The sequence below is a fragment of the Rhopalosiphum padi genome, chromosome 1, assembly GCF_020882245.1.
Source record: "Rhopalosiphum padi isolate XX-2018 chromosome 1, ASM2088224v1, whole genome shotgun sequence".
Taxonomy (NCBI): Eukaryota; Metazoa; Arthropoda; class Insecta; order Hemiptera; family Aphididae; genus Rhopalosiphum; species Rhopalosiphum padi.
In genome coordinates, this window is record NC_083597.1 from 36,163,863 (window position 1) to 36,185,862 (window position 22,000).

The 22,000-nt window shown below is 31.5% G+C and overlaps 1 protein-coding gene across 1 annotated transcript; it reads left to right on the forward strand.

The window, feature by feature from the left end:
• The first annotated feature begins 8,536 nt into the window (after positions 1-8,536).
• LOC132918258 (nuclear receptor ROR-alpha B-like) lies at positions 8,537-21,726 on the forward strand. Its single transcript, XM_060979396.1, has 3 exons — positions 8,537-8,845; positions 17,266-17,343; positions 19,380-21,726. Exons 2-3 carry the CDS (start codon positions 17,266-17,268, stop codon positions 20,049-20,051), a joined length of 750 nt encoding a protein of 249 aa, XP_060835379.1. The 5' UTR covers positions 8,537-8,845; the 3' UTR covers positions 20,052-21,726.
• Positions 21,727-22,000: the final 274 nt, after the last annotated feature.

Below are 22,000 nucleotides of genomic sequence, written 5' to 3' on the forward strand. Positions count from 1 at the left end.
ATTTTATAGACAAATTACATCGACCATTATTAAAAACATTATATAGACGTTTATTAAAAAAAAAAAAAAAAAATCGTATTATTATTATGTGCGCTTGAAATAAACTGGGTGGTCATTTCTGATTTCGTGTTAAATCTTCTCACAGCGTTCTTGTCTGAAAATTAATAAAGGTGGGTACTATCATTTTTCTACTCATTACAAACGGACAACAGTCATCGAGTTTAATTTAAATAACATTATCAAAAGTTCCTCCGTAGTCCAATTATGTTACCAATTAAAACGTATTTTATGCATGTATGTGTACATAATACATAATGACATGTAGTGCAGCGTGTAATTGAATAATAATAATAATAATAATAATAATAAAAATAAAATAATTAACACAGACATCCGACTAGATGGCATACGCATACATTGAATAGATACACAAAATATATAAACTAATAAGTCGTGGATATTTTAAATAAAGTTACATGTCATATAATATCATAATAATATTATGCACCTACCTATAATTTATATAATAATAGATGCGGGTCGTGTGGTACAATATAAAATATTTATAACAACCTACATTTTGTGAGCATTTTAGAAACAATTTTTTTATTATTATTCGTAGTGCGCAGCGATGCAGATAAATACACGATCAGTGATATAACTATTAAACTATTGTAAGATAATATTGTTATTATATACATTTATACCGTATAGGTATAAAAATTTCCGTACAGATTATTCAACGTGTTGTTGTAACACATGAAGCCTAAAGGCGATTCGTTTATTTATTTGAATTGTACTCGTATCTCACACACAAAATATATTTTTAGACAACAATTTGTTATTTTGTAATTTATTCTTTCAAACATTTAAGACTCTTGTAGGTATTATCATTCATCACGTACCAATATAGATAGGTATGCACACAAAATAATAGTATAGTAATAATACACGAATTGATATCATCTTTAAGGGTAACAAAATTAAACATGAAGAAAAGACTGATAATATATATTATAATATTCACTAATTCCAAAAAATAAATAAATTAAATAAACATATATTGCCAAATAACACCTTTTGATACTGAATCGATAAGTAACTATATATACTTAAAAAAAACTTAAACTTCTATATGACTATATCAGTAATATAATTCAATATATAGGATAAACTGGTTTAGTTTTTTTCTATAAAATTAAGTACTTATTTATCAGATTGCACTAATGTTAATATATTATGTAGGTATATCAAATTTACAAAAAGATAAATAAAACGTTAAACCTTGCTTGTATAGTTATTAAAATCTAACTCATTCAATATGAATTATACGTATAAATCGTTTTAAAGTAATTTACAAACTGTTAACTGAGAAAAATCATACCCAATTATGCATAACAGAAAAATATCGCTTTAGTGTAATATTCCCACGGTTAACTGAATGAATTATATAGCCACATACATATATATAGATACATACATACAATATGCTTAACCGCGAAAATTGAAATAAACGAAGTAATAGTAACCTTATTAATATATATATTTATAATTTATAAACAATAATTGATATGTCGATAAAATGGTGATTAATTATTTCACAATTACTGCAAACGAATAATGTGTAAAAGTACCTACCTACAAATTATAACGATAATATACTTGAATAAAATAATAAATCTAAATACACAAATATATATTACATATATAAATATTATCTATCTATGAACATTTTTTTTTTATTATATTATAATTTAATGGATATTATTGTATATACAATACAGAATGTTGTTTATTCATGTTTACTCTGATGAAATAATTTACTATCGTTGTGTATTATACGCAGTCAAGATTTCCTACTATGCCGTATTAAATATTTAAAATTTGCCTATTCGTTATGGGAACTTATATAATCTTCATTAAAAAGAAAACAATTTTACTATATCGATATGTGTATGTTTAATATCATCGAACTAATAGTTAATAGTTGTATAGTTTAAAATTTAATATTAATAATAATAATTGATAGCTTCAATTTGTGGAACACGAAAACTCACAGTAGGGTAATTTGCAAATAGATAAGAAATGTATACACATGTACCTAACTATCTCCTCATTAATTTGTTTGTGAACCGTTTTTATGTCCGTTTCATTCGAAATTCGTAAAACGTTTTGAAGTATATGTTTACTTATATAAAAAGAAAATGAGATGTTCTGATAAAAAAAAATTATTCTATTAAAAGAAACTTTTACTGAAGAAAAAATGACGAGAAAAAATAGGTTTCAGTTCGTTCAAACGTTTATAAAACAAAAAAATTACTACATATGGTATTCTTCAAATTGACTCTTAACTACCTCATCGATACTTGTGCGTTGCAGTATTATCATAAAGTAAAATTAGTACACAGCCAATAAACGTGTATTAAACATTTAAACGATAACATAATTATACGATTATTATTCATTTTATGATTATTATTCAGCTGTGATCACATTTCAAGGATTTACAATAATTCTTATTTATAATAGTTCAAGACAAAAGTATAAAATTTTTACAGTAAAAATACAACGAGCAAGATTTAAAATATTACTGCATTGCGTGTTTACTCATCATAGTAACACTAGGAGATCTAAAAAAAAAACAATTTCTATTATAATGTGAACATGTCGTGTACCTACTCTAAAATTATAATTTCGTTACTTCTCTTGTTAGTATCTTCAAGTATAAATACAGGTCATTTTTTTTTTGTTTATGCTCGCATAACCTTCGCTATAATATACGTCGTATACGGGTAATGAAATATTAATTTGTCAACAAAAAATATAAGTAATAAATAAAAAAAAAAAACATTTTGAATTACCGAAAACTAAAATACTGATTTATATCACATTATAAGTTAAATAATTATTCTTATTCGCAGTCTATAGCTGTTTGCAAATGTTTATGAAAAAAAGAATATTTTTTTTGTATTGTAAAGTTAACTTGTACCTCCTATTTTGTAATAGTAATTTATGTTGGTATTTTATTTTATTGAGAAAAAAATATTAGTTAACATATTTATAAACAAATAACATGACGAAATATAGTAAGATCATAATATTGTGCCAAGTCTTATTAGATGTAAATAACATTAAATTTTAAGTTGTATTTTTTATTTGTATGGTTTTATATACTATACACGTATATCTGATCAAAAGAATATACGTTGACCATAATAATCTATATTAAAGTGTAAATCGATTGAAGTTTATATTGTCAATGCTTACATTTTATCGGATCAAATACTGTTATAATAAGTTAAGTCATACCCACAGTAACATTGTTGATAAAAGAAAATAAATTGTTTAATTTTTAACATTCCCCGTAGTTGCTTCAATAATTGATGCAATACTAAAGATATTTTTTTTTTCAGTAATAACTATCACTCTGAAACTAAAATCTCAGTATAATATATTATATTTCTATCAAAATAAAAATGCACGTGCTCTACGTTATACCTTATACAATACTATAACATTTCACAATTAGCAGTTTAATTATACCGTTTCACGTTTGAATAATGTTTTATTTTAACAACACAGCATCTGACATCAAAACCTAAGCTAACAATCCGAAGCCGACTGAAGTGGGGCACATCCACGTATCGTGTTAATTGGTATGTAGGCGTATACACTTATTATATAGATAAATGAAATTTAATATGTAAAGGCTCTTATATATTATTACTCGCGGTCACAGGATTCATTACCACGCATACAATATAAAAGTATTAAATCGTATAGACCGTATAGTCATAATAAAATCAGACGAAATTAGAAATATAATATAAACTCAGATATAATCCATCACTGTTAACTCAAGTTGAACAAACTGTTTAAACGATTACCGCCAAATCCTTTGAAGTCTGCTATAACTGGTTTATGTTTGACTCGACGTTGTTATACATACATATTATGTATATGAAAATGCGGTAAGATTTAAAACTAACTCGTTTAAAATTTAGACATTTTATACTTTGTCATTTATGTTTCTAAAAACTATGTACATACTATAGTGGTAATAGAGTTTAATCATATAGAAACAGTCTTTATACCTCACAAGATCCCTTAAACTCCGGCTTGATTTTTACACGATGCGTACGTCGATTTAAGTAAACAAATAATCGTGTGCAATAACATTATAGTTTAACTTTTGACATTTTTAACACTTCAACTTAACTAATATAATAATAATACAAAAACAAAAAAACAATATTAGGCAAACACAATAAACCTTAAATCTACCGGAAATAAACATAATTATGATGTACCTAACTCCCAACTGGTCAATTAATATTTATTTTGTTTACGCAAATGAAAAATTTCCAAAAAATATTAAAGTAATTATTGCGAAAACAATATTTCCTAATTTAATATTTTGAACTAACACTAAAAGCTCGAAAAATCTATTGATGCGTGCGTATATATGCACAAAACATTAATAAATAAATGATTTGAAAAAATGTTAAAAAAAATTCAAAACAAAAGTATCACCTTTGATTTGTCTGTTATAGAAAACAAATTATTATGCACTTGGAATGCATCGTCCTAGAGCACCCAAAAAATAATGCACTTTGCATCGAAATCTGGGCGCGATGTGTTATAAACTTATAACGAATGGATTTCATTTTAATCGCGTTTCGCACGGGAATGGTTGGCACGATCGTGAAAAAATGACATTCCACCGGTAAAATCCGCTAGTTCATCGTAACGATTTTTACGTCGTCGCCACCAACCGTTTGTCTTATGCACGTTATGTATAATAATATACACGTGCATAATAATATGCAAGTCGGCCGTCGAGTCGCGCGCGTTGTGGTCTTCGTCGACAATTGACGATCAGTTTGTACGATAACGTCGGCTCCTCGGCTAAGAAGGTATGATCCGGAGTCCGAACGACGACAGCGACGTTTGTTCGTATGACACATAATATTATATTATTGTTGTTGTTGCCTACGCGCGTACACGATAATATTATGTACACTACCGTGTCGTGTGTACCTACAGGGTAAACGGCCAGTAGACATACAGTTTGTGTGTGTATACTTATATATTTAAGTATAACGAAATAAAACGATGATATTTTTTTCAAATTTAGTCGGCCACCTCCCATTTTTTATTTTTGTCTTTTAGAGTAAATCGTAGTATAATATAGTAAGAGAACTGACGAAAAACGGATATTATTGAAATTTTCTGCGTTCGTAATTCGTATATTATATTATGTTACCATATAGTCGTCTTCGATTATCGAATTCTAAACGTTTCCACTGCAAGCCTGCAGTAACACTACCATTTGTCCACTTGTTCACCGTTGACGAAACGCATACGAATAGTGTCAATCATATAATATTTCGGTATTACAGCTGCAGGTATTACAACCTTACCAGACACTAGACAGTAGACACGGACGCCATAAAATTAGGAGGCATAGTAGTTATAGGCATCACTAAAACGCACATTTTTTGGGGAGGGAGGGAGGTATTGGAGGAAGGCCTAAACCTAATCTCACTAGGGTTTTTACGATTTCCGTATATTCCCCAAAGATTTTCGCGGCCGCGGTGTTGAATAAATACCGAGCACCCTGTATATCATCTGCACGCATGAACATATCTCGGAGCACCGGCGGCGGATGAGTGAAATACGCAGTTGTGACGTATTGAATTTGTACTGTTTTCACAATGCAGGGTAACAACTCTGGCGCGCGCGCATGTGTGTGTGTGTTATTCGCGCACGCAATCCAAATATCTCTCGTGCCGCTTCCCGTTTCCAAGATGATATCTCCGTGTCATGTTTATTGGCCACGTCGCGGGACCTCCGCCGCACATAAACCCTTTTCCGTAAAGGTATATAATATGTTGCTTGTATATAGCTTCCTTCCTTCCTCCGCAGTCGCTTCCTCGCCGTCATCCTTTGGTCGTCCGTTTTTTTTCTCTCCTCTCACTCTCTCTCGGCGTCGCGATCTTGCAACGTATATTGTATATATATACCCGTATACATATATTATTATTATTTATACTCGCAATACGTATTATTTATTTATTACTTTTTTTGTTGCTGTTTGTTTGTTTCGCATCGCGACTATATCTCGCCGCCAACACGAGTACAATACGAATACGCACACACATAATATATAGAATATATAGCGACCGCGTGGGCCGAACCGGAATATCCGCGATCGACCGCGCCGGAGGTATCGTGTTTTATTTAAAAGGGTCGTCCGGCTGACGTTTTTCACCGAAGATATTGTGTACGCGTTGCAGGTGTAGTAGTAATAGTAGTAGTTGTAGTAGTTGTAGACAGTAGTATAGTGGTAGCTGTAGTAGTTGTACAAATATAGACGACGATTACACAATACGATCGTTCGCATATTTTATTAACATTTTTTTTCCCCTCAACACAGGTTTATTACAAACGTACATTATCCAACGTAAAGAAGTACTTAGATATTTTATCCAATGCTCATATAGTTCATTCCGTATCGCGTAAAATACCATTTTACATTACGACTTTTCTCTCGTATTGTATGGGCCATATGTATACCTACGTATTATAGGTATATCGCTCGTGTAGTCCGTTATCTGTTCGGTACAAACATCCATTTTTAAGTGTACCTTTTCCAGGGATGGCTACTATATTATGACGCTTGCGTATAGGTTATTTAGGCTATTTTGGAACAACTGTGTACAAAAATCATCATATTGAATTTCATCGAAAAATAAAAACATAAATACATTGAATCAGGGGCGAATTTAGGTATGTAGTGGCCCTTGGACGGAATTCATTATGGAGGCCCATATAATACATAAACAAGGAAATACATCATAATATTTTTCCTGTATCCTAATTTAAATATCATAAAATTGTGGGGGCCCTGGGCTACAGCCCACTTAGCCCTCCCCTTAATCTGGCCCTGCATTGAATATTTCAATAATAGGTTCATTAAAATGTTATGAAATATGCACAAAAAAAGTTTAATGCAACTAAAAGTAAATTAATATACATATTTTTTATAAGTGATGTATCCACACAATTTACATTCCGTGGAATTTCGTCACGATTTTGGAGTCTTTTTCACCAACCATAACTGTATGGACGCGTCTGCAAATAATGGTTAAAGACAATAAACGTTTTAGTACATCAGTATCAGTTGTATATTATCATGACTGATTTAAAATTTAAAATGTTTAAATACAGATTGTAGGTTGATACTGTATACAATTACATGTAAGTTTATGTTTAAACACAAGTTGCCTATATTTTGATTAAATGATTTTCGATTTGGCAATACAATAATATTGTATTAAGCAATAGACAATAGTTCAAATGGATTAGCAAATAGTGTAATCGGTTCACAGTTATTAATTTTACCACATAATTCATTTACTTAAATTAAACAAATTACATTTTTCGTTCCACCTATGCATGCAACGAAAACTATCAAGGTTATCAAATAATTTCTCTTTCTGTTAATTAAACAAAGGCGTACTATTTTTTAAATAATATGTTTTCCTACTGAATACTGAATGCTAACTATCGATTATTATTGCATCATATTATTTCGTTGCTGGAATATTTAAATATTTACATTTTTTTTTTTTTTTTTTTTTTAGAATAATTCTAATTGAAAAATACTCCATATTATTATAAGATAAATATAATTATTCAAAATAATAAAAATTCCCAATTATTTTATCATAATAATAAAAATAAAAATATATCGAGATGCGTACTATGTGTATAGAATTTATATGGTCAAATATTACATAATTATATGATATTTTTTTTACAATTTACGCAAGACTTGACTCTGTGTGAATTTGAAGTCAAAATTTACATAAACCATATACAACATGTCATTCAATACACCGACTCTGTACAGTAATATAATACATATAATGTAATACACCTTATCGTGTACAAACTATATAATCGTTCGACAATCAACGATATATATATATAGTATTATAGTGTACTATTATAGCTATAACGCAGCTGCGACAATCAGCTATTCTTTCAAAATATCGTTCGTTAGGAAAACAGAATTTGACAAACCTATAAATTTGCTTACATTCGCCAACACCATAAATGGATGATAAAATAATATATCGATTTTTCATTTGTCTTATTTCTTATAACACCGCAGCACGATACCGCGCGCGCGCGCGTGATTTTATTACGAATCGTTCGTATTCGGTTCGTTGATAATAAAAATAATATATAATATATGATTTAACATCAACTTCGTTAGTTATGCAGGAGATTTCATTTATCTTGCTCTGTTTTCTGTGCATATGCATGTACGGCTGTATATATATATATACGTTAATAGACTATACACTATCGATCGTCGTAAATCGTTATCAGACATTTTTTATACGGATGCCCTTGACGGTCGCTACTGGCGCAACGGCTCACTACCGCTATATTATTATTTTTATTAGAATATTATAACGTCATCGGTGACTTGAACAGTCAGTAATGACAGACGCGAATATTACTCGCTCCCACTTGGACGTCCGGCCAAACGCGCTCCGCTGCCGCCGCCGCCGCATATATATCGGCTCCGCAGCGCTTTCCGTTTCGTTTCCTCTCCGCGTCACTATAATACGCCTACTACTACAACGAAATATTAAAATAGATACGTTTTAGAATAACTACCACTGGTCGTTGTTCTTGTTATCGGTGAAACGTATTCGGGCTACCGCCCCTGGTTGATATGTAGAACAACCACACCGCTGTTCGTAGAGAAATCACTTGCACGGCGCCAAAATTAAAATTGAAAAAAAAAGAAAATACCGACAACGAGGTAAGTAATCGCTAGAAATCTACTGTTTTCAAAATATTTATGCACTGTTCAATCGTTATTTTACTTAAATTCGTGATTAATTTTAATAATATGCATCGCTCATCTGTTGCATTGAAATTTCCACCATCAGATTATTTTATCTGGCAAACATATGATTTAAACATGTTTAATAGTGCAGATGACTGATAATGATAATATTATATTATTATCGTATAATTTTAATCGTTATCCACGAGCGAAAAATTTCGTCCTATATCATTGCAACCGTATTGTATACTCGACAATACACGCTAAATACAACAATACATCAGCATTCTTATTACGTTCTGTGAGCATCATATTATTTAGAAATGAATTATTTAGTTAACGCTTGAAAGTGATTAATATGTACGACATAAAACACTTTTTGACATTCAATACATAATCCAAATTAAAACTTGTTCGATAATATTCGATTTTCGTGCTGATTAATGTTCTAAAAAACAATGGTTAAAACACTGCCAACATTCTCGATTTTAGAGTACTTGATGAGTTGAATACACATTATGATTCTTGAACATTATATATTATACAAATATTACTATGATACACGTGTTTCTAGCCGGGTGCAATGCGCCAATGCTATTATGATTCTTAAACTATATAATTCATATCTATTCAAATAGGTATTTCAATCCGTTTGAAAAATTTAAAATTTAAATCACATTTTATAACGATAATAAAATAATAATAGTAAAAACTAAAAAATGCTATTGTTATTAAGTAGATACCTATAGTTGAAATTAAATTTGAAAGATTCTAGTATTCTACAAGTCCTTGTAGAATAAGTCCTATAAGTCCTTTGTTTAATCGAAAACAATTGTTCAAAGTTACCTACATGAATAAGTTTAATCTATTATCTAATACCTAGGTAATAAACAATAATAGACAATAACATTCCTAAACTTAAATTAAAATTTATCATGATTTATTTAATTCCAAAACTTAACATTATTTTAACATCATCATATTTTTAGTTGTTACATTAATTGTAAAGCTTCAAGTATACTTAATAATAGTAAGTAAATAATATGCAGTAGGTACCTATTTTTAATTATTCTAATATAATTTTTAAACTATTTAAAAATATAATTATTTGGTTTTGTTATTTTTTCCCCCTGATACAAAATATAGATAAGGTAACCTAACATGTACGGTAAATTGTAATAATATACAATTCTATTAGCGCCATGCTCGATGCAAATTACAATGAATAATTCATAGTTACTTATTTATCTTTTATAATTTATTAGTTGTATTAAATATTTATGATATAAGACTGTAATACAATTCCGTAAATACTGTAAAACCTACCTTGTTTATATATCATTAATAATTTGTTTAAAAAAAACATAATATTATCTTTGTCAGTAACACTTTGTTGATTTATTTTCCAAGTTTTAGAGAAATATCTAAGCAGAAAGTTCAAAATTCTCAACGATAAAGTTTGAAAACCAATCACGGAAAACTTTTTGTGGTCCAAGAGGGAGCGCTATAATTTCATTATTGTTTTAAGCATACATAGATGACTAATATCAAACGATTAACTATGATATTTTTCATACAGATCGGGATGTATTATATCATAGAAGTATGTAGAAAAGACTCATAAATTATAATGCTCGCAATAACTCTGATAATTGATTTACCCTACTCGATTATAAAATTGTACAATAATTTTACTCTCAATTCGAAAATATATAATTTAGTGTATACCTATTTGTTCTTTTAATACATGGATAAGTACGGCGAATGCATAATATTGTATTATATAGTTCAATAGGGCTCGTGCAGTTTTCCAAGGTCTCTCGTAATAATATTAATAATTAGGAAACTGTTTTTATAATGTTTTGCAAACGCAATAAGTGCTGTCGGCGAACATCCGTAACGAAAAAAAAAAAAAGGAAATCAACTACTGCGTTACGGCGTTGGCCAATCGTGCGAAAAAAAAATAAAATAAAAACATGTGACACAATCTTTGACCGCGAGCGTGTACTTGTCATTCAACGACGTCGTCCCTCCGACGGTTGCGCGGGCCATCGTCGGACTACAAACCTTTTGTCGGCCACCGCCGCCGCTCTTTTTATCGTCCGATCGGCGTTACACACATATATTACGCGTACATCCCTTCTGCGCGTCATAGACACACGTGGGCGTACTATTACATATATATATATATATTATATTATGCTAGTGTGGTATAAATTATTTAGTATTCGTCGAAATCATCTCGGGACACCTTGAATGATGATCCTATTTTGGTCGTTAGCCAAACGTTATAATATTATTTTATAGTGTATATAATATATATATATACATACCTGTATACGTATAAATATATATACGTGTGTGTGTTTGTGTTATTGTTATTTTTCGCAATCTAAAAACGAGGAAGAAGCCTCGGGGGGCTCTCTGACGTGGAGGGGGTCCGCGGGAGTTGGACATGAGTTATTGTTCGTCTTGTAACGACAAGGCCGCAATCATCACGAGTCCTATTTACCAAATGCGTTAATTGTAACACGGCCGATACAGCGCGCGCGCCGCTGCAGTGGCGCTGGTGTGTGTGTGTGTGTGTGTGTGTGTGTGTAATAGCTGATGTGTATACGGTACGAGAAGCGCACACGGGCGTCAAATTACAGTGATTACAGAGACGACGGCGAACGAGAGAGAGTGAGAACACGCGCATCGCCCCGCGCGCGACCTTGGCAACCAAAATGATTTGTCAGCGAGATGATCTAGCTGGAAGTGTATGCCTAACCGGCACACGAAATCTCATTAACGGTGAACTATATATATGATGTGTGTTAGGCGGGTGTATTAGGTGCCTGTAATCTATATAATATTATTATAATATTATCGTAATATAATATTTTACGCGCGTCCTATTAGCGCCGAGACGTGTACGTTTAATGAAAATTCGCCCGCGGATAAGGTACGCGAAACGACAAACAACGATGTGATATTATAATAATAATGTAATACAGTAAACTACATGATCTCTCGGACGTCGATATGTTTACCAATGTTATACGTTTATTATATACAGCCCCACAGGGTCACTTATTGTACGTACCTATTAAGCGTGTACGCGTAATCATTGGTGCAGTACTCTCGGTAACTCGAACCTCGAAATTCTCGATATCTCGAATGAATAAAATTTCTTTTCGAATTGCCATATTACACATCTTAATGTTCAAATGATCTTTTCAACTCGAATATTATAATTGGACAAGTTTTCAACAACTCGAATTATCTTATCAACGCGATTATTATTTATTTTTCAATTACGACTTGATTTATTCACATTTGATTTATAAATCTTCACCACTTACAGACTACAGTAGAATTCGTACGATATCGAAGAAGTCGAAGACCCATAAATACATCCTGAGTGAATAAGAAGCAAAACTTGATTTAGAAACATTACGAAAAATGTATTTAAAGCGGTGAAGGTATGGAAGATTTATTTAAACTACTCGGTTATTTAGAGCATATACATATAACATGTAATAACAAATATATATAAGCATAACATATAACGAATGTATTGAATAAACAAAAACAATTAGCTAACCTTAAAATAATTCTTCAAGTCAAATAACATTTAAACTATTTAAATATACAATATATAATACAATTTATTTATTACATAAATAACAATAATTAAGTATATATTTTTCTATGATTTTTAATAAATCAACATTTTTCCTTCCCCCTCGAATTTCCGCATTACCGTTAGTCGGCTGTGTTAGATTTCTTATTTCTATCCACATCCAAGTACGGTGCATACGATGCACAGTGTACCTATATTATTATAGCGCGTATTAAATCGCCGCCGCATACTCTTTTATTATATTTTTACCACGCACGGGTCCAGCCGTTTAACCATCGATCGTCGTCTACGTCTCGTTGTTGTCGTATAAAAAAACGACGTTTGGCGGCGAACGTGCGCCCGACCGGTCACGACGATAAACATTTCTTCGGAAGAAAAATATTGAATTTAAATATAATATAGTTAAGGCGCACGCCTATACATTATTATATTATGCATTATATAACAATATGTGCATATTGTAAGTATAAATACACAAGTGTAATTTGGCATTCACGTCCGGAATTGCGTTCAATGAAATCTATATGGACATACGTATATAGGTGTATTATAATACCTACTAGTAAATAAACTGACGTTGGAGAAGAATCGCGTTGCGCAGCTAAAGTACCTAATAATAATCGTCCACATGAATTGCAAACATAATTATAAGCCGGTTCAAAGCGTGATGTCCGTTGTAAGTTACGGGTACCTAATGCCTGTACACATACGTAGATATACATACATGTACACACGCGTGAAAGTCGACATACAAAACTTAAATCGAATTCGAAACTTAGCCTGTATCACAAACAGTTTAAATTATTGGATTATAATTGATTTCTGTTTTCGTATAATGAGGATATTAAAGAACAAAACGATATTGTGCTCCGAACTGTTGTTATTACAGATTATTATGTTCATTCGCTTCGCTGTAAAATAATTGGACGGTATCCATTATATACTGTTTATCGGCCTATCACACTATTAGCAAAATAGATTAATAACACTGTGGAATAGACGCCGTCGACTATCGGAAGACGAAATAATACATGACCTAGAAACGGAACATATTACCTATGTTTAGTGTCGAAAATATAATGACCTGTGTTCGATTATAGGTGGTTTACTCTATTATTACGGTGTTATGCTGAAATTAATATTCTTCGGAGTACAAAACTGCTTTGGAAATATTATATTTACAGCATTATAAAATGATTGAAAAAAATAAACCGTTTAACTATAAATCAAGAAGATTTTATTGAAATGTCCCTACCCCTCCCTCAATAACCATCAAAGTTGTATAATTTATTTATTGCAAACATATAATAATAACGTACTCGTCGAGTACTGCACGACCGCGATTGAAATATATTTTATCGATTTTCAACGGAAATGTACTATTTCTCATCATATTGATTAGCGCTATATTATATTGTATCGGATTTGTTTTAAGCGTCCGCGGTGTCTCATATTATTTAGTAATCTGTAATACTGCAATACTATTACATCTATTGACAAAATAATTTTACAACAATTTGTAAACTACACCATATTTACCAACAAAGTTTTATCGAATTTTTTCGTCTATTATTTTATATCATATATAAAATATTTTCATACGCACTTTCAAAATCATTTTCTTTTTTACCTCGATATTACGCAATACCTACACTTTATCACCTTTATCTAATAAGCTTAATATTTATTTTAATGATTGTATAGCCAAAAAAATATTATAAAAAATAGTATAGCATATAATTTATTTAGAATTATGCATTAAATATTTATTATTTACAATCGATCGAAAACTTAATTTCAATTTTAATTTTAGTATCAACAATTTTTTTTGGATTCGGTTATACAATAATTCTGTGTTTTCGAGAAATTGAATTGCCTCACTCTCTATTACTTCATCACACGTTATATTACCCTTCAACCTTATTAAACGTGTTGGAATAAACTTATGTCATCTCGTTTTCGTCAACTATAATCGAGACATTCTATGATAAAATATATGTAGAATCGTACTTTAAAGTACAATAATAATGAATTAATAATTTGTTCACTTCGATTTTACATGATATAATTAGGTACTATTATATGTCTACAGAATTTCTATCAATGTTGTTGAACAGAGATGAGCTTATATCACTTTTTTACTTTACAGGATATTCATATACGTATATAAATTATGAGGATTGTTACCAATAATCGATATCCGATAATACAACATATTATAAGCGTTGTCAGTATACTATAATTGTGAGCGTTTGTGCTATATTCTGGAGGATTTTTATTGTTTTTTGTGATATCAGATCAAATATTCGTTTTGATATAAAACCAATACCGCGGTATAGATGATATCGAATTTAGGTATTGATTCAGCCCTAATATTAAACAATATTTTTCTCGTTGACATCCAACACCTCCCGTCGGGAAAATGATCGAAACGCATTGGCGTCGATATGCTTACGCGTGGGTATTTAAAAAAAAAAACAATAATCATCGCGTAGCAGGACGGGTTTTTGTTGGGACTATTCATAAATTCGTCTCCAAACGTCGAGGCTCAGGAAAAGCGTGAAGCGTATACCACGTCATACACACTGACATTATCTACGATGATAAGGTCGCTGCTGCGCGTGATACGATATCGTACCTATACGTAATATTATTATGCCGTACATATTATGTATAATATACAGAACACCGACTGAATCTATTAGCGCGTTTTTCGTTCTCAGCGCGCGCGTGCACATTGGAAACGTATATATTACAATATTATATTATTATATACATCATATTATAATAATATATAGGCCGCGGAGGAGGAATCGTATTAGGTCGTCACGACGGGTGATTTATTCGTCCGTTCTCGTATTTCGTACACATACACACACACATATAGGTAACTCTGGTGGTGTTTGCGTATAGCTGCATATTTTTTCTTCCTCTTCTTCGCGCATAGTATACATATATAACAGCTATACTAGTTAGTATAATATATATAATATATATATATTTCCTACGCGTGAGACGCGATGACGAAAACTATATACATATATATATATATATTTATATAATGTATACTCGGCCGCCCTAAAATTAGATCGGATCACGATCCTATCGATCATGTCTCTGGCAGTATATATATTACATATATATCCTCGGCCGCACGCGCGTTAATAATCATATTTAGCCATGGCGAAAAGCGGAGGAAAAAGAATAATATTAAATTGTACATCTATATGGACACGGTGATGATAATCATACTAATAAAACCCGTCGCGGACGCCCTCTCCCCCGAAAAAAAAAAGAATAAAGACCGAGTGAAGCAGAGTGAGAGAGAAAAAACGAAACGAAACCTGTCCATCATCATCATCTAGATCATATTTATTATATATGTGTATATATATATATATATATATATATATATATATATATATATATATATATATATATATATATATGTAAGGTAACATAAATAGGACGATGCGTGGTGCACGTCGGCGCGGCGGCGTCGGCGAGGAGGAGCCGCTATGGACGTCGAACGGTCGGACACGAACGCCCGAGTCTGTGGTCGAAAGGCCAAAATCAATTTGGACTATTATTTAAAACGTCACCTATAGAACTGCATTGGTAAGTGTCGGTGCCACGAGCGCGAGTGGATAAGAATGCCCGAAAAAAAAAACTCTAAAAACAAAACTAATCATTATAATATACTGCTGCAGCAACGAGATCGAGATCGTGACTCTGACGGAGCACAACTCGTTACGATTTTTAACGCTAACCTCGTGATGTCCGTACTGTGTTATAGCGGTCGTCTGAACGCTGCCTCCGCCATAGTAACAGGCTCGAGCGCACCGACGACGGGCGAAAAGTACGTCGTCCTCCATATTATTGCTATGCGTATATATCTCTTATATCCGCAGTACATAAGGAACACGTCGAAAAATTGGGTACTGGTCATGAGTATTACCAATGGACGATGCGATAATAATAGCAATATATTATAATAAAAATGCGACCACCATTACTGTTTTTGTGTAACATATTATGTTATAAATGTCTATATATACTTTGACACGTCAATGACGCGGAATCGTATTGAAACAGTTAGATATTATATGCAATGTGCTGCTAATGATACTGCTGTGGTAGCGGCAGACGTCATACATGTATAAGAAATACTGAAAAATAATGTTCATATATATTACCAAACATCACAGTAGTTATCAACATTATAAATTATAATATACTTAATACTTATATGCATAAGAGCTACCTACATAAATATACAGTACGCGATTTAAGGTATAATAGGTACAATCATTTTTTCATAACGATTTTTTATTGAGAGTAGGTTCAAGCTGCAATTTATACGCAAATCTATTTATAACGTGTGTTAACACTTTAACAATTCAGCAATAATCTTATAAAATTCCAAGTTATTACATATGATTTTTTGAAACTTAAACTCGCTCCCAATCAGTCAATTTTCAAATCACAATTAAAAGTTGTTTTAAACAAAATAATGAAATTCAAACTTAAAAGGGGTTCGGAATTTAAAAAATAAATATTTGGTTACAGGTGCGAAGCAAAAAAAAAATTAAACATTTAAATTTTTCAAAAACAAGTGTAATATTTTGTCCTTTATGCATTAAAAACTTTGTGAAATATTTAGTGTTATCTTTATCAACATATTGTATAATAATGAATAACAACCAATCCTAAAAACATAATTTATACTCGTAAACAGTCAATAATAATGTATTATCGTTATATTTAGATGAACCAACAGTGTAAGGTATGCGAGGAACCGGCTGCTGGCTTTCATTTTGGAGCTTTTACATGCGAAGGGTGTAAAGTAAGATACAATAACTTACTTAAATATTTATTAAAAACTTGTAGAAATTAATTGTATATTTTAATTTACGAAAAGTTTTGTTTGTTTCAAATAAATTAACATTTAAATAAAATCACGAGAAATTCATTCGTTTTAACTCATTCAAATGTTATACATTCTATTATAGTAATTTATAAAACACGATAAATAACTCAATTGTTCAACTATATAATATGGAGTGACCTTCTAAGCTCTAAGATATTATATATAGTTACTGAAATTGCATATTATCTTCACTGCAGTTACAGCGAAGTCCATTGTTTTGATTTCTATTTGCATCCAAAGTAAATTTACAAATATTATTTATTTCTTCCATTGTGTTACTTCGCCGTTGCTACCTATATATTATAATAATCATTATACCGTTGTAATTATTCAAACAACTATTTGAAAGAAATTGTTAACATTTTGAATTTCCACCATCACGTGTATATAAATATTCATTTAATTTCTGTTAGTGGTTGGTATTTTCTTTCCAATTTAATAAAATCATTTATAAAATATTTTGTCCACATTTTAGAACTCAATAATATTTTGTCGTTTGATTTACACTCGCACATAGAACGTAGATATATAGTATTATTAATTGAGTTTTTTTTATGGTAAATTTAATAACATTGTCTTGTTGCATTAAGTATCATTAACCACACTCGTACATCGTTAATCACTGTTTTATTTGATATAATATAAATAATCTCTCATAAATAACGACAGTGCAGGTGTCGTAGAATATTTGTATAACCAAAATAGATATTTCGAAACGTACCTACACATAGGTACACAGATACTCGTGCTTGGTAAATACATACATTAACATAATATGTTCGAAAAACGTCCATCATATTTTCATATAAATATATATGTATAACGATTCTTGTATATACATATGTATTTCATATAAAATCGTAACAATTTAATTATGATGTTATATGGTAACGACTAAATGGTCTGAACTGTATATAGTAAATAGTAATAATCACCTATTATATACAATAAGCAAGGTTTTTCACTATTCTATTCTTTAGTTATGCGTTTACTCTTTAATTAAAATGAGAACCACCCGTTTTTATAGTAAATTGTCAAGTCAAAGGTTTTATTAAACATTCTGATATATCTAAATCAGCATTTAAACGAGAAATGTCTGTGTTAAATTACCTACGAACTAAGGATAACAATCTATAATAATAATCTTAAAAGATAATTATATGAAGTTAAGTTAAATATAATACATAAAATAATATTTAGTACAGTACCCACTTGTTATACTGTTATTACTGAGTTTTGACAAATGACAAACTACAAAACGCTAAAAAATCAATAATAACCAGTAATTGATTAGGTAATAATGAGTAATGGCTGTTATTTTCAAATCATCATATTTACTCTCTTAAAAGTCTGCTTAGATATACTTACAAATGTTCATACAAAATACTATCTACTTAATAATTTACAATAAAAAAGTGGTTTTGAAAATAAAAAAGTTTATATCACTACAGTGCACTCCTTAAATACTATAAAAAAAAATTTAGTATTACTAAATATGGTTTTTTTTATTACCTACCCACAACTACTTAAATATTCCAATAATCAGTATTTTTAAAAAAATTTTATTAAAATATAAAAATCAGGTGATCATTAACCATTTTGACCTATACCCGAATCCTAATGGCTAAATACATCATTTTTAAGGAGCGAATATTCGCGTTTTACAGTTTTTGTACAGCATTGCACAAAACAAAGCGTTTCAGATATATAGAGTGATTAACTATAGGTAAGTATAAGTAGGTACTTAACACCATATTTTTCCTTCAATAATGGATTTATTCAAATATTGATTTTTGAATTTTTTAAGTTCATTAATATTAATGGATGTATTTTTAATTATTTAATAAATTGTATGTACCATTAATTTACGTACAAATAGATACTGTTTACATGAAACGATTATCATAACAAACTTCAAAATCGACTAGTGATCAAAACCCGAATTTTTTCAGTCGTTTTTCGGCCGAGCACACACCAACCCCGCGGCGGTAGTGTCAGCAAAATGCAAGTCGGGTGGCGGCCGGTGCGTGATCGACAAGAAGAACCGGACGTCGTGCAAGGCATGTCGGCTGAAAAAATGTCTGGCCGTGGGCATGTCGAAGAGCGGTTCGAGATACGGTCGCCGGTCCAACTGGTTCAAAGTCCACTGCCTACTCCGTGAACAGAGACTTCTACCCGGCGACCACGACAACAACCGCTTCAATAAGGGTGATGTCAACACTCCACCGCCGCCACCACCGTTACCACGGTCACAACGCCCGCGTATCGCTCTGCTTTCGTTACCGGTACCGCTACAGCAATGGGCACCACCGTTGCTCCAGTTTTTGAGTTTCGCGCCGAACGGTCGGGCTCCGTTACCGCGGTCTGAGCAGTCGGCCTTCCGCGAGACCGCCGCCTTCGGATCCGTAGACGAAGACGACCGGCCCGTGGACCTCACTGTTCGTCAGTCGGCTGACAACAACGATGACGATAACAACAACGAGATAATATCATGGAAGACCGCCAAATTACGGTTGCTGCAGCAGAGCGAAACGTCCGAAACGCCTCTCGACCTATGCGTCGTGAACGCCGACCACCGGAACTCGGAGACGGGTGAAGTCCGACGACACAAAGACGTGTTATAGCCGACAAATGGACAATGATAACGGTGCGACCGCGACTTGAGAAGAACTAACTATCGATCCTCAAATGTACCCTAAACAATATAAACAAACGGCATTTTTCCACCGACATACCTCGCCGTTCAATCGTTATCACCACTAGATTAAAAATCTGGGGCACAATAATTTCATCCTGTACATCCATCCAACGAATCAAGAAGTAAAACCAGACTGCGACTAAATGCGACAAACGCATTATTTTATACTGCTCGAAATTTTCCTGCGCTTCATAGAGATGACATAATCCATCCATAGCCTACGATGAAGCACTCTGGAAACAAAAAATCACCCTCTTCGTATGTGATGAACTTTTCGAAACCGCGATATTGATACCAAAATATATAATAATATGACGTTAAAATATGTACATTCAACGTAATGTAATAAGTTAAGTTTTATAAATTAAGTCGAAATAGTTTTATTGTAAATGAAGGCTTAAGGCGCTTAAGCCTAATATAGTTTAATCTATAACTTAGAAGCCTTGTTGTTGACGCCTGTATTTCAAAAAAAAGTTTGTTTGCGAGAAACGATTATTGTCATTTTAGAATAAGAATACCAGTAATTGTTCCTAATACCGCAGTTATCATCATTACGTCATATTAAATATGTTTCACAATAATTACAATAAGTGAACATACGGATATTTTCGACGTCTTTATCACCAAAGTACGAAACGACCTCTAAACTAAATATTTAAATTATTCTAAAACGATTTACGGCATCCAAATTTAGGGCTCTGCAAAAGAATCAAACCTGAACAAAACACAATTAACTCAAATCGAAATCTTTCGTTTAATAACAAAAGCCCTATTTATTTTATATCTCATATCAAATCTACACTCAGACCGACAAGAAAATAAACATTGTTCTATCAATCCTATACACCTTAACAGAACTCACTCTTCGATCACCAAAACATCTTAACAAAAAATCTAACCAAACTAATACCTAATAATCCCCCTCCCCCCCCCCAAAAAAAAAAAAAACACTGAAAAATCTGTATAAAAGACCACAAAATCTGGATTGAGTTCCAGATAAACTTAAGTTAATTCTAATATCACTTAAACTTTATTGTACAAAAACTATATAAATTTCTTAAAATAAAAACTCTATATTATAACTCTATTAAGTACATTTAACGTTTACTTGCACATCGCATATCAACAGTAAGTTTTTTTTGTAATAATTTTCTAAAATGACTTTCTGTCTCTACACTAACGTAAAATTAAAGTAATTTAAAACGAAAATACTCACTATTAAAATATTATAAGCACCCTGTGTGTATTTGTTCGTATATACTATATAGATACCTCAAGCAGGAATATATTGTTGGTTTACGCTGGTCATGGACTGTATTGTATGTATATTGTATATATACATACGGTTATAAGTGGCAATATCCTCTGCCCACCCACGTCCACTTAATACTTGCCGACACGGTGCACGATTTATTGGTTTATTTTAATTTTAACCTTTTTTATAAACTCTTGTAATTGATGACGTTTACAACGATGACCTCTGCGTTAGTACAGTCACGTGTTATTTTTAGTACAAATATATATACATAGGTATAGATCGAGGTATCTGCTACTATATAGATGGATTTATAAATTACATTTTCTGAACTACAGCACATCATTGTTTAAGATTCACGTAATGATAATGTGCATATAAATGCATGTTGCAAAAACTAAAATTTTAACTTATTACTATTAAATCATTACTATTATAATATTTTATAAGGTATCGTGTTTATAATTCATTAATCGTTGTATTTGAAAATGTATAGCTATGCTTGGTGCGGTAAACAATATTAATGATTACGAATATTGAACGTAATAAAATTTGTTCGTGAAATAATTATCGGTTATTACTTATTATTATTAATGTCGAATGCAAGACTCGGACGGCAG

Excerpts from the sequence above, each read along its gene's own strand:
- LOC132918258 (XM_060979396.1), top strand. The coding sequence starts at position 17,266 with ATGAACCAACAGTGTAAGGTATGCGAGGAACCGGCTGCTGGCTTTCAT. Across the intron at positions 17,344-19,379 it reads TTACATGCGAAGGGTGTAAA|TCGTTTTTCGGCCGAGCACA; the intron begins GTAAGATACAAT and ends GAATTTTTTCAG.